Source organism: Plasmodium yoelii, assembly GCF_900002385.2.
Source record: "Plasmodium yoelii strain 17X genome assembly, chromosome: 14".
In the NCBI taxonomy this organism is placed as follows: Eukaryota; Apicomplexa; class Aconoidasida; order Haemosporida; family Plasmodiidae; genus Plasmodium; species Plasmodium yoelii.
In genome coordinates this window covers 720,382-735,307 of record NC_036186.2, presented here as the reverse complement: position 1 = coordinate 735,307, position 14,926 = coordinate 720,382, and the positions used below count along the sequence as shown (strand labels likewise).

The 14,926-nt window shown below is 22.6% G+C and overlaps 4 protein-coding genes across 4 annotated transcripts; 2 read left to right on the top strand and 2 right to left on the bottom strand.

Annotated features, from left to right (window-relative positions):
• Nucleotides 1-1,938: 1,938 nt before the first annotated feature.
• PY17X_1417100 (conserved protein, unknown function) lies at nt 1,939-4,239 on the top strand (the record flags this gene model as incomplete). The annotated part of the gene is made up of 1 exon (XM_022957479.1): nt 1,939-4,239. The coding sequence occupies one exon, from the start codon at nt 1,939-1,941 to the stop codon at nt 4,237-4,239; it is 2,301 nt and encodes a 766-aa protein (XP_022812865.1).
• A 1,302-nt stretch (nt 4,240-5,541) lies between these two features.
• Nucleotides 5,542-7,328, top strand: PY17X_1417000 (protein transport protein SEC20, putative; the record flags this gene model as incomplete). The annotated part of the gene is made up of 7 exons (XM_022957477.1): nt 5,542-5,703; nt 5,858-6,006; nt 6,111-6,200; nt 6,335-6,492; nt 6,645-6,699; nt 6,879-6,984; nt 7,170-7,328. The coding sequence occupies 7 exons, from the start codon at nt 5,542-5,544 to the stop codon at nt 7,326-7,328; spliced, it is 879 nt and encodes a 292-aa protein (XP_022812864.1).
• Nucleotides 7,329-7,500: 172 nt separating this feature from the next.
• On the bottom strand, nt 7,501-9,735 carry PY17X_1416900 (conserved protein, unknown function; the record flags this gene model as incomplete). The annotated part of the gene is made up of 3 exons (XM_022957476.1): nt 7,501-8,629; nt 8,890-9,491; nt 9,577-9,735. The coding sequence occupies 3 exons, from the start codon at nt 9,733-9,735 to the stop codon at nt 7,501-7,503; spliced, it is 1,890 nt and encodes a 629-aa protein (XP_022812863.1).
• A 1,256-nt stretch (nt 9,736-10,991) lies between these two features.
• On the bottom strand, nt 10,992-13,991 carry PY17X_1416800 (choline-phosphate cytidylyltransferase, putative; the record flags this gene model as incomplete). Its single annotated transcript, XM_022957475.1, has 3 exons — nt 10,992-13,528; nt 13,680-13,752; nt 13,959-13,991. 3 exons carry the CDS (start codon nt 13,989-13,991, stop codon nt 10,992-10,994), a joined length of 2,643 nt encoding a protein of 880 aa, XP_022812862.1.
• Between the last annotated feature and the right edge of the window lie 935 nt (nt 13,992-14,926).

Sequence of the window (14,926 nt, the reverse complement as noted above, 5' to 3'; positions counted from 1 at the left end):
AAAAAAAACCTTGCAAAATATACTGTATGAAGATATATGTATACATAAATAGGGAAATAAAAATGGAAAATATGCCCATGTCATGCCCCTATAATAATTACAGCTATAACCCAATAATATGAGGAATTTTATATAACCAAAAAAATATATAAATAATAAGAGAGAGTAATGTTAAAAAAATAAGCTAGTTCCCCAATAATACTTCCTTTATATGATGCTTTCTTAAAATATTGCAATGACCTCATTATTTTTTCCCAAAATATTAAAAATTAACATCATTATATGATATATTACTATTCCTATTATGTGAATTACTTTGGATTGCTTTTATTAAAAATGTTGAGATAAATTTTTATTGGTTTTACTGAGGGAATAAAAAATTAATAAAATAAAATAAAATAAAATAAAATAACTTTGTAAAACTTCTCATTAATATAGCTTTTTTATGTTTCCATAATTCCCTTTTTATTTCGTAATATACATATTTTTTAATAATTAAATGTAATTAAAAAAGGTAAACACCTCATAAAAAATAACAAAGTTTTATTTGTGGGCTTGTTCATTATATACAAGAAAACATTGCGCATTATTAATAATATATTATGTACAGTTTTGTTAAATTTTTAATATTAATATGCTAACAAACTTACAAGGCAAAAATAGGGGCAAATTTATTGGGAGAAAAATCATTCGGGCCGAGTACAATAAAAGTAATAAAAATATTGCCTTTTTAATACATATTTATATTAATATTATATTCTTTATATGAATATTATAGTGTTACCTCTTCTTTTAAGGGAGGAAAAAGCATATTTTGTTAATAATAAATTACAAAATTAATATTTGAATAATAAACTCGTAAAATAACCATTATATATTTTTTTAATTTATAATAATGTAAAATTTTTATATAATAAATACATATATATATACTCATATGTATACATATACATGTAATATATGTATATAATGTATAGTAAAAAATATATATGCATATTATCCACTAATATGTATATCATTGTATAAATAATACAAAATTTTTATAAAAACATAAAAAAAATAAAATATAAATAAATCAATATATTTATATTTCTCCAAAATATCATGATATAAATATGCACATAATACAAAGCCGAAAAGGAATTTAAAGTTTCCATATAGCACACATGTGAATACGCTATAAATAATATAGCCTTTTCTCCTTATATACGTTTATACCTATATATATAATGTGTGTGTACTTTTTAATATATATGGGCATGCAAAAATATGTATAATTTTTTTCCATTTGGTACGGAAAATTGTATATAAAATTGCCTATATATATTAAATAGGCTTTAAAAAAATATATACGCACACACGTATATGTGATTACATATGCGTGGGCCCCATTTTAATATATAGTGGTGATATGCCACGTTTTTGAAAACGATGTACATGCTGAGAAATGTTTTCTCATATCGTGAAAATATCTGATTTTATGATTTTGATTAAGCGTAAATAAACTAATGAAGACCTACAAAAATAATGCAAGTTTTATTACAGAAAAACGTCTATAGATAGTAGAGAAATACAAGCGTTGGAGAATACGTGGCCATATATAGTATATACAATATATAAATATATATTGTATAACTTTGTTACACGTAAATGGAAGAGACACTGCAAAGAGGCAATAAGCAAAGAAAGAAGATCACTTACATACTCAAAACTATATATACGTATAAACTACTTATATGTATATTTATGGAGAGTAATATGCTAAAATAATTTGCATAAATTGGTTTTCTGTTGTTCGATTTTTTGATTTTGTTGTATATACTTTTTAATTTTGTATCATAACCTGTTTTGTTTTTTGTTTTGTGTTTGTTTTTTTTTTTGTCATTTTTGCTACGTCTCTTTGCTTCCTCTTTTTTTTCCATCGACTTTTTTTCAAAAATGACAAAGAGTGCGGGAAATCACGGGAAAGCCGCTAAGGGCAAAGGGTTGGATATAAATAAAAAATTTTTAATAATAAAATCGAGCGAAGATATAAAGAAGTTAATAAAAAATGATAACCCAACAAATGAAGAGATAAGCGAAATGCAAAGCTTATTAGAAAACAGCGAATTAAAAGATGAGAAAAAAAAAAAGAAAAGAAGAGATATAGCAATTCCTCGATTTAAAATATGTGAAAATGATGATTATAAATTAACGAAATTTGAAAAACCGACACATTATATTAGATATGAATTATATAGAGATCAAGTTACTGGAATTAGGTTAAGTGATGGATGTATAATACATTATGATTTATTAAAAGAAGATGAAATATTTTTAGAAAGTTTAAATTCTTATATGAATATACATGTAAGTAATGATGATTTTTGTAAATTAATGGACAAATTTGAAAAATTAACTGGGTATTCAGAAAATAAAGAAGAGATAAATTTAAAAGATGCATTAAATGCAGCTAGCGAATTAAAAATAAATTATAAAAGTAATATAATAAAAGATATTCATACATATTGGAAAGCTAAAAGGAAAAAATTAGGTAGACCGTTACTTCGTATGTTTTGGAATAATGCCCAAAATATACTATCCCATTATTCAGTTTTTAGATCAAGAGTAAAAGAAAAAATGACATTAAGAAAACATAAAAAAAAAAATGGTGAAGTTATAGTTAAAATGCAGGAATTAATAGAAGATTTTAAAAGATTAGATAGAATTTTAAGAAAAATGAAACAACGAGATGAAAAAAAACTTTTATTATTACAGCTTAATTCAATTTTATTTGATCAACGAAAAAATGAAATAAAAGATAAAACTTATGTATGCCCTATGTGGGACTATTTTAAAGATTATAAAATTGATAAAATTTATAAAAAATTCAAAAAAGACAAACATTACAAAAATTTGCATGCCAACAATAATCATGTGCATCACCATCATAATCATAATCATAATTCTATACATAGTAGAAAAATAAACAAAAAAAATGACACTATAAAAGATTCCAGTTTTTCTGAGCATATGTACAGTTCTCGAAAAATTAATCCTAATGAGTATAAAAATGTTGTACTAATAAAAAGAAGAGGAAGAAACAATCGATTGTGGATTGACAGGAAATATATTAACAATAATGAAATGGATAATGTGAATGATCTAAATTATTATTGTGATTTGTCTTATGTAATAAATGATCATAATGATGACCCACCATCAAATTTAAAAAAAAATTATAATGATAATATGGACAATGATCCTGCATCTACAAAAAAACATATACCAATAAAGCTCGATATAAAAAGTACTGATCTCAAATATTTAGATTCAAATTTTTTTAGTAACACAAATAAAAATACGTTAACAACAAGCTATGGTGATAAAATAATTAATGGTGGTGTAGACGGAGAAAACCAGGGAATAAATATGATAGAAAAAATAAATGAAACCAAAAAAGAAAAGAAAAGACGAAAAAGAAAAAAAGAAAACAATAATGAAGATATGTCTTTTGATAATAAAACTACTAATTTTCCACCCTTAGAAACATATAAGAATTCTTTAGGTTTAGTGAAAAGAGAAAATATGCCAATTTTTGTAGACGAATTTTCCAAGGATATGGGACAAACACGTCGAGATAATCGTGATGGATATATTTGTAATATACAAAATAATGGAAATGATTATGGTGTTAGTGATATGATAGAAAATAATGAAATAACATTAGACAATAATTATGTTTATGAAAAAAATAAACTAGATGAGATGATCAATGAAAATAAAAGAGCAATGGAAGCTATTAGAGGAGGATCCCAAAATATAGGGGGATTATATGATGAATATTATGATAATAATGTTGAAATGGGAAATAAAATAAAAAAAGTACCGACATCTGTAAATAATATTAACTCCGTAAATGAGGGTAGTAATATAAATGAGGTTGAAAAAAATAATAATTTATTTTATCCTAACATGAGACACAATAATAAAACAATTTTTCAATTTGATGATATTATTAATCCTCACATAAATCGAAATGATTATTTATTTTGTTTAAGTAAATATGCATCTGTACAAAAAAGGATATTATTTTACTTGGAAAACATATTAAATTTTGATACTTTTAATTTTAAAAGTAAAAAAGGAGATGATTCTGCTCAAAACCCTTCGAAAAATACTTCACAAAATTCTCAAATAAATATACCTCCCGCAAATAATGATATTGTGAAAAATGTGGGGGAAACTAAATGTGATTAATTTAATGCCAAGAAAATTAGACTCGATACAAATGTACCTATATGCATATTTTCTTTTCATTTGTTTTACTTATTTGTGTTTATGGGAGTTATTTATTTGACTATGCTTTTAGCAGTATAAGTGTGAAAGACCCTTTCCCCTAATTTATTTTTTAAAAGGGGATGGGAATTGATTCCATATTTTTTCATATTGCTTCTATTTTTTCTACATTTTCTACGCTTTCTACGTTTTCTACGTTTTCTTCGTTTTTTTAAATATATCCACAACATTATATAGTGAATATTCATATCATTTGTTAATTTTTTTTAATTTTTTGTGTATGGTATACTATACATAGTATGCCAAAAGGATGAAAAAATAAAAGTTACCTAGTAGTTAACTATTTTAGATGTCTTAAAAAAATTCTATGTATAATCAGGTTCCTAAATATATGGATATTTTTTGTAATTAATAATTATTGATTCCCACTAATTATTTATCATATAAAAATATTTATGTATGCAAATTTTATTTCTTTCTTTACCAGCTTAATAAATTAAACACATTGATAAAGTTTATAATATAGCTCAAATTTATTTTACTTTTATTATTTTTTACCAATCTAACTATCAAAAAATTTTAACGCTTTTCGCAAAAATAAGTTGTAATAAAATGTTTATTTTTGTGAAATTTTTAGAGAATACTTTTTAGAAAATTCTGAGATTATTAATGAGAAAATAAACACTAAAACGAGATTAAAAGCGAATATACATGTTTATGTCCATATATACATCATATTAGTCTAACATATGTTTAATACTAATATTTAACAATATATGTTTTTAAAAAATTCTTTCATAATTTTGCATATTATTTTTATACCATATAATATTAATGTTTACAGCTGAATATTTTAGCAAGTTGATAAAAATAAATTTTAGGTAGCACAAGCATAAAAATCGTATTTTATACTGGTATAAAAAAATGCAAATTTAAAAAAAAAAAAAAATATAAACACTATAACTTTTATTCTATTAAAAAAAAAATGACAAAATAAGAATAATAAAATTTTCCATTTACAAAAATTATATTTTGCACATTCCCTTTTTGTGGAACATGAGAAAATAACAAGTATAATCATAAAATATTTCATCATTCTGATAAACCCTCAAAAAAAAATATGCCAAATCGTGGAAATTATCATACTAAAATTATATATATTCATATTTTGCAACATTAAAAAATAAACGAATGAATAAATAAATTTTGTGCGGAAAATGTTTTGTTTATAACTATGTAAAAAAAATAATAGGAGAGACAAAAATGGATGATAATTTTATACAAAATTCAAGGAAAAAAAATCAGAATGTAGAAAATATGAATAAAATAAATTCCATAATAAGCCACATGGAATTGATGAATAATAATCTTAAGAATATTTTTTCGCATGAACAGATTTTCAGTGACCATGATTCATATCTGCTAGTAAGTTTCCAAAAGAAATCTAAATAAAATCCCTATTTTTTAAAAAAAATATGAAGCTAATACTAAAAAAAAAATTGCAAAATAAGCCCATACATATATATATATACATATAATATGAATATGTCGCTCTTTTTTTCGCCATTCGAATGACCAGTTTAGGGGAAAGATATCTAAACGAATAGTTGACTACTCTCAACTAATTTCAAATTGTAATGATAAAATATTGGATTGTGAATATTTAGAAGATGACGACGAAAAAAGAATTAAAGACACGTTAGAGGAACACTTGAAAAATTTGGAAAAGTAAGAATAATGAAAAAGGAAAGAAAATATGTTTTAAATACAATTAACACATATATAGACAAACAAATTATATTGATTTATTTTTTTTTTATTTTTTTATCAAGTTATAAAAGAGGATTAAGTATATGGTGGAAAAAAAACGAAAAGGACTTTCATTGTTTGTGTATGAATAACTTCTTGAATCTCCAAAAAAGGTAGAAACACAAAAAATTCGTAAAAACAAAAGATGGGTTTATGTATATCGATTTGATGCATAATAAAACATAGATTTAATAATACATGTTAGAAATTAATTTATGATTTTTTTATTTTCCCATTTTAATGAAAGTGATAGTGATATTATATCAACTGACAAAAAAACAGATAACAAAAGTTTAAAGGACACGAAAAAAATAATGATAGACGAGATTAATCGAATGAAAAACGTAAGATCTGAGTTATTGGAATCTTCTCAAAAATTGAAAAAACAAAATGAAATATTTAACAGTAATATATAAAGCGAAGGAAAAACGATAAAAATAAACTTACTCATATTTATTATCTTGATGCATATGAACATATTTTTTTAAATTTAAAAGGGATATAAAAAAAATATTCAAAATTATTCCCATATAACCATTTATTTTCTTTTCTCTTAGTTTTTGAAGAAAGATTAAGATCTAGTGCAAACCTTATATTTTCCTTGAAGAAAAGGTACAAAACTAATATAACAATGTGAAGCATAACAATGTGAAACATAACAATGTGAAGTGTAACAATACAAATGCATGCATTCGTTCTATAATGAGTTGTAAAATATGTTTTGCATGTTATTAATCGAGATATTGACTATTTTATTATAATTTCTATGTGTTATCTTTCCTGTTATATAGGGCAGACAATGACGCGCGATATGTATGGTACTCGTTTTTTTTATTTCTAAGCGTTTGCGGATATATCGTTATGCGAAGATTGGGGTTCATTAGGGCTATTATAACTGTAAATATGAAACGGCTTTAAATATGAAACAGCTTTAAATATGAAACAACTTTAAATATATTTATATTTCTAGTTTTTAAAAAATTTACCAGGAATATCATTATTTATTTTTATCTTGTATCGCTACTATTATATTTTACACATTTTTACAAAATTCCCATATTTTTCCTTTTTTTTTTTCACAGATTTTAAAATTGCTCTTTTCGGCACTTTTTTATTTAATAAAAATGTGCATAGGTTTATTTTATTTTATGAAAGAAAAAAATGGTATCGAAAATGATTTTACAAGAAAGGAGGATTTATCGAAGAGTTTAGTAATGGTTATCGAAAACACGGAATTATAAAAAATAAAAATGACAAAAAGGAGAATCGGAAATGAGACTAATAAAATTGAAGAGCACAAAGACAAAGTAGACATTCCAAAGTAATATACATATATAAAGATATATTAATATGAAAAAAACATAAAATTATTGTATATGTATAAGGAAGAATCAATTTAGTTTATTATAATTTTTATATTTCATTGGGAAATGAAATAATATCGGTGATATTCCTATTTGTAGTTGGTTCTATCATAAATGTGTCGAATGTGGCATATCCTTGTTGAACTATTAATCCGATTTTCCCTAATTTATAATAATATTGATTATTTATATTAATAAATTTGACAGAATCAATAAATATATCAATAGTTCCCAATTCACCTTGATCATGTATTAATATATGAATACGTTGAAAATAATTTATGTTTTTAATAAATTTCGTCTTAATAATTTGTTCTATTCCATTTTTATATTTTTTTAATATTAATTGTTTTGTAACTATCGATATTGTTGCTATATACATATTTTCTTCATTATCATATCTGTATATCAAACCAGCTTCACTATTATTTTCTAACTTTATATAAGCAGACAAATATACAGAATTACAAGAACTATATTTGTAAAGCAATTTAGATTTTATTTCATTATTATTTTTGTAATTATTTATAAATACAATTCTATAAATATTATATTCATTAATAATTTTCCAATTCATACATTTACCTTCATCAGTATTATTTTTTCTATTATAAGTTCCTTGGCAAATCCATTCATCTAAATTATAAGTTTGTTCTTTATATGGATAGCAAAAATCATTTCCTTGTTCAACTATCGTATTGTTATTTTCATTAGTAATATTATCACTATTATGTTTTGAGGATTTATTAATTTTTGTATCATAATAATAAGAATTCGAATCAGGAACAGGATAAACATTATCAATTTCAAATTTGATAGGGGTGTCATAATCTTTATTGGTATATGGTATTGCATAAACACTTAGATCATCTATTTCCATTTTTTTTGAAAAACGAAATGAATCTAAAATATATCCTTTTACTACATCTTTATCATTAGAATTCATAAGGGTATGCATAATTAATTTCTCAAAATTTATATTTCCTGTTAATATATTTTTAAATTCACCTGACCCATTTTTTGTGAACAAACCAAATTGATTAACAACATTATCAACTGTAACATTTAACTCGATTACCTTTTTGTAATTTAAAAAAATATTTATTTTTTTATTATCAAACTGGAGTGTCAATGAATTGAATTCGCTGTTTTCCGCAGTGACCGCCCTCGACGCTATTCTATAAAGTTGGTACAAAAAAAAAGAAAAAAAAAAAGAAAAAAAAAAGAAAAAAAAAGAAAAAAAAAAAAAAGAAAAAAGATTAATTTAAGGCAAAACGAATGAATATGGTCATTTGAATTAATCGTTTGTTCAAATATTATTTAAGGGCGAAAAAATAAGAGGAGAAGATTCATTTATTAAAATTAGACAATAAAATATGAATAAAGAATGTTCATATAATAAAGTATAAATATATATAGGATTATATTTTAGACCTACTTTTTGTACACATTATTGGAAACTTCAATCACCATTAGGATAGCTCGATTGTTAAAAAAAGAAAGTTCTAAAACTCTAAAATTGCGAGGATTTAAAAAATGAAAAATAATTCCAGATGCCATTTGTTTTACTTGTGATGGAGAAGAAGATATTTGAAATAAATCAACATGTATATAGCCATCTAATATATTATGATGTTTTAATAATAATATCGTTTGTATATTATTTTTTATATCTATTATATTATTTTCTTGTATTATTGAAGTATAATTTTTATTTTTTTTATATTTCCATAAAGATTCAAAATTATTAAAGTCAATTTTTACCCAATACATAGATATTGGATAATTAAATTTTTCTATGAATGGATCATATTTTTTTAATTCCATTATATTATATTCAATTTGATTAATTCGATTTTCATATTCATTTAAAATTTTATATAATGATAATTTTGTTTGTTCTAAAAATTGAGAATAATTTATTAAACTACTTTTTTGTTTTTCTTGTGTCTTATTTATTATATTTGTTAGATCGTTTAATTCTTTTAAATCCAAATCTATTCCGTTCGACAGCTCTCGATTTCCTTTTATCCTTTCCATCTGTTGAGTAAGATGTAAAAAATTGTATAAAAAAGATAAAGCTACATATATTTATACACAAAATGAAAGTATACTATACACGCACCTGAGAATAAATCTCAGATTTGTAATTTAACAAATCATTTGAAGCAAATGTCCCATCTGCCTTAGTTGTAGGGTCCAATCTGGCTTCTATTTTTCTTAACGTTAATATTTTTGTGCAACATTTCAATAAAAAAAAAAAGAGAATAAAAAAAAATTTCATAATTCTCACAAATAAGGAAAAAAAATATAAATATAAATATAAAAACAAAAAGAATTAATAATTTTAAAAATAGTTTATTACACTATTTATAGAATGTTGCTCACTTTTGACGAAAAACATTAAAATAAATAAAAATTTAAAACATGTGTAATAAAGACATATATATTTATATATATACACACAACTAGTGGGTAAAATGTAGTTATAGCTATTTTTTGCTACATGTTTATTTAGGTCTCTTTAAACAATTTATTTGTGAACATATTTTTAACGAAGTTAAAATCGTTAATAATAGAACAAAAAATATATGTATTATGTATATATATATATAAACAGGCGTTAATGTCAATGTGTATATACACTAGCTATTTCCAAATAAGGATATTTTGTTTTATTAAAATGGGGAAAAACATGAAATAATATTTTCTTTATAAAGATAAAAATTGATATGTAAGAATTAATGCAAAAATGTGACAATTTTATTTTTCATTTTAAACATTTTTTATTAAATTGATAATGTGATATCAAAAGACGTCGGTGTGTAGACATATATTTTATATGGGAAAAATAATCCAAATTTAAAATTGAATAAATAAATTATGCATGAATCTCCTTCAAGCATAAGACTTAATGAAATTATAACTATCGAAATGTTGACCCCATGATTATTTTCGCTTATCGTATTTATAATAAGAGAAATATTTTAGAGATATGATAATGGATAAGATAAACATTATAATTTAAATAATAATTTAAAAATGAATGACAATCAATAAATTGTGTTAAATTTAGAGAAAAATAAAAATGCATTAATATATCAATTTTTCTTATGATAATTCTTTAAAATACAAAAGAACAAAATAAAAAAAGTATATTTCATGAAATTTACTTAAATATGTAATAATGAAAGGGAAATATATACATATATTGGAAGGCCCCATAAAAATATAAAAAAAAAATCTTAATCTTAAAAAAAAGTAAAATAAATGAAACGTTTAATTATGCACATAAAAATTGAAACCAAATAACAAACAGGTGGAAACAATAATAAATAAATTAGTAAATGGTTGAATAAGGAAATATATAGGCTAGGAAATAATATGAAAAAAAATTATAGAAAAATCTTCAAATTGAAAATACCAAAGTACAAAAATAAAAAAGTTGGAAAAATAGGAAATCAAAGATTTCAGTTCATCCTTCCCAATTGATATTATGGAATATTTATTATAAGTGCATAATAAGTCAAGGGTAATTTTTCAACTACTTGTTTCATCATCAAAATTGCTACTAGCATAATCATAAAGATCACAATCATTATCCATAAAACTTTGGAGGGATTCCAAATAATAAGTAGTATCTAATTTACTAGTAAAATCATTTATTAATTTATGAGAAGCATTTTTCCATATTTTATATAATTCTTTAAATTTAATTTGAAGATTTTCAATACCATGATCAAAATCGGTACCTAATGGTTTATCTGTTAATGTAACTTTTGTTATTCCATCTGTAACTTTTTCACCCCATCTAATTAAATTTTTTTTCATTTTTATAGATTGTGCTTTTGTTACTCCAATGTTTAATTCATTTGGATGTATACCTCTTTGTAAAGATCTTTCAATATAATCTTCATAATTTTTTAATATCCGAACAATTAAATCAGTAGTTGATACACCCGATGTTCTTTGTGTAGCTTTAAATTTTCCAGCTTTTTTAAGCCAAGCATATACATCATCAGTTTGTTCTTCTTGAATTTTGTTATCATTACTGGTATTTGAATTATTGTCTTTTGATTTTTTTTTTTGATTATTTGCATATGGTATATCATCATGAGCAACATAATTAATTTGATATTTTTCAATAAAATCTGGAGTAATTACCCAAGGACATGGGGAAATAATTTCATCTACCCATTTCACATGTTTTAAAGTTTCAGTTCTTTCTTCTAATGATTGAACAATTTGTCCTTTATATAATTTTGTTTCATTATCACTAGTAACACCAACTATTAAAGTTGTATTTGGAAATAATTTTTTAGCTTGTTCTAACTGTTTCATATGTCCTAAATGTAACATATCATATACTCCATCAGCATAAACTACTACATTTTCATGGGTATCATTATTATCATCATTTATATCATTACTCTTATTTTGATTAAAAGATTTACTATCTGCATTATTAACTTTTTTATTTTCTTCAGAAATTTTTATTGTATCACTAAATTCATTTGGTTTCATTGTGTTTACTGATTTTATTTTATTTAAAAGATTTAAATTTCGTTTTTTATTTACTATAATATGGTTATACTTATTATCATTAAGAAGATTCTCAACGCAAGTATTGTATCCATCTTTGTCTGTATTTTTATTTTTATTATCTTTATTTATATTATTAAATATATTATTACTATTATCAAAATTTTCATTTCCATTTGCTTCACTATTATTTTGAGTATTTTCACAACTTTCATTATTTTTTTTAAGGAAACAATCTGAAAATGCTTCATCTTCATCTATAATATCGTGATATGTTGTTGCATTATAAGCATCTATTTTGTTACCATTATTATTACCATTATTATTATTATCATTATCATTATTACATGTGTTACCAAAAGCATTGAAAGATTTATTACTTTCATTGTTTGAATTATATTCATGTTTATAATTTTCACTTTTCGGAATAGAAAATCCGACTTTTTTATCACTATTTGTAGTTAAACTATCGTTATAACAGTCCAAAAATATTTTATTCTGTTTTCGTTTATCTTTAAGAGATGCCTCTAATTCAAAACAAGTTTGATAATTATCACCATCATTATTATATATATCAGGATTAAATTTATTTATAGCATTATAAACAGTATTATGAACTCGTGACCAATCTTCGTCAACAGAATAATAATATTCATCTATATTATTTATTGTATTACTTAATGATTTTTTTATTTTTACATGTTCTTTCATTGTTTTTAAAAAAATATTTGAATCTGATAAATACATAGTAGAAGAATTATCTTTTTTATTTTTTTTTCTAATAATAGTAAACATGGGATCAAATGATTTGGCAAAATCTTTTAAAAGTTTTTTTGAATGATGTCTCCATAATTTAAATAACTCATGTGCTTTATCTCTAATTATATCTATTCCTTGATCAAAATCGGTACCTAATGGTTTATCTGTTAATGTAACTTTTGTTATTCCATCTGTAACTTTTTCACCCCATCTAATTAAATTTTTTTTCATTTTTATAGATTGTGCTTTTGTTACACCAATGTTTAATTCATTTGGATGTATACCTCTTTGTAAAGATCTTTCAATATAATCTTCATAATTTTTTAATATACGAACAATTAAATCAGTAGTTGAGACACCCGATGTTCTTTGTGTAGCTTTAAATTTTCCAGCTTTTTTAAGCCAAGCATAAACATCATCAGTTTGTTCCTCACAAGTATTAACATTTTTTACAGTTATAGATGATTTTCCTTTTTTTTTTTTTTTTTTTTTTTGATTACTAGCATATGGTATATCATCATGAGCAACGTAATCAATATTATGTTCTTCTACAAAATCAGGGGTAATTACCCAAGGACTTGGAGAAACAATTTCATCAACCCATCGAATATGTTTCAATGTTTCTGTTCTTTCATCTAGCGTTTGAACAATCTGACCTTTAAACTTTCGTGTATCTATATCACTACAAACTCCTACAATTAATGTTACATTTTTATCCATATGTTTGGCTTGTTTTAATTGTCGCATATGACCTAAATGTAGTAAATCATATATCCCTAAAAAATGAAGAAAAAAAAAAATATATAAATAGCTAGAAATAGTATTATGTAAATTAGAATAAATAGTATGAACAATCAATTATAATATATCTATATTTATTCAATGTTGTATCCTTTTATTTTATTTGTTTATTTTGATTATTCTAACCATCGGCATATATCCTTATGCTTTTATTATCCTTATTTTCATTTTCATTTTTACTTTGGTCTAGGCCTTGGCTCTGAAATAAAGAAAATTGTGTATTCATTTAAATAATATAAAAGATAAATTCAAATATATTCAATGATAATATTTTAATATATTATAATTATATGCATATATGTGCATATATAAATGCTGTATTTTTTTAAAATAAATTAATAGTAATAAAAAGATGAATTTCCAAACTTTTCATATATATAAAAATAATATATTTTTCTTTTTTACCTCCGATGTTTGAACCGAATTAACTTTAATCATTTTATATTATCTCATGATTTGAATTATTAACAAAATATTTTTTATCTTTTATGGCATCAAATACAGTTCTATGCGTTTATGTATCAAAATCGTATTACTAATATATACATTTATAAAAGCATACTCTATAATTAAGTAAAAACTTATATATAATAGTATGCATTTTTATCTTTTAAAATAACTATACACTAAATATAAATAGTACACTATGATATATTATAAAATTAATAATATAATAGTATAAAAAATTCGGAATGCATATATCCACAAATATTTTCTTTAACTACGTATTACTACACGCATATTATATACGTGTAAATTTTGATATTGAAATGAAATAAAATAAATATTTATACTTATAATTTTCATTAAAAAATATACCCAAACAATGAAGTATGGAATAAATTAAATAATGTATTAATAAAATAATGTGTAGAACAAATAAATAAATATAAAATTCGGTAATTCTCCTTTTGAAGATATAGATTTTGTGTACAAATGTATATATACACGTATATGTTAATACTTAAAAAAAAAAAAAAAAAAGAGAGAGCTCGTGCACATTTTATTTTTTAAAAAAATTTAATTTCCTATGAAAATCGTTGAAATGTACAAAATGGCATTTTATTTCTCATCATATATGAAAAAGGAAAAAAAAAACTGAAAATTACAAATTTACAAAATAACATTGATTATGCAATTATTGAATATGAAAAAAATAATAATAATATAATAATGCAATATATATTGTAATATTTATTTTTGCGCTTTCGGACAAATATTGTAAAATTAATAATAATTAAAAAATCATTGTAGGTATTTTCTTAATAATTGAATAAAAATAATTTATAAATGTGGTAAAATGGGTGGAAAAAGTATAAATATTACTTAATAAATAAAATAGTAAAATAATAAAACATTTTCATATAATAATT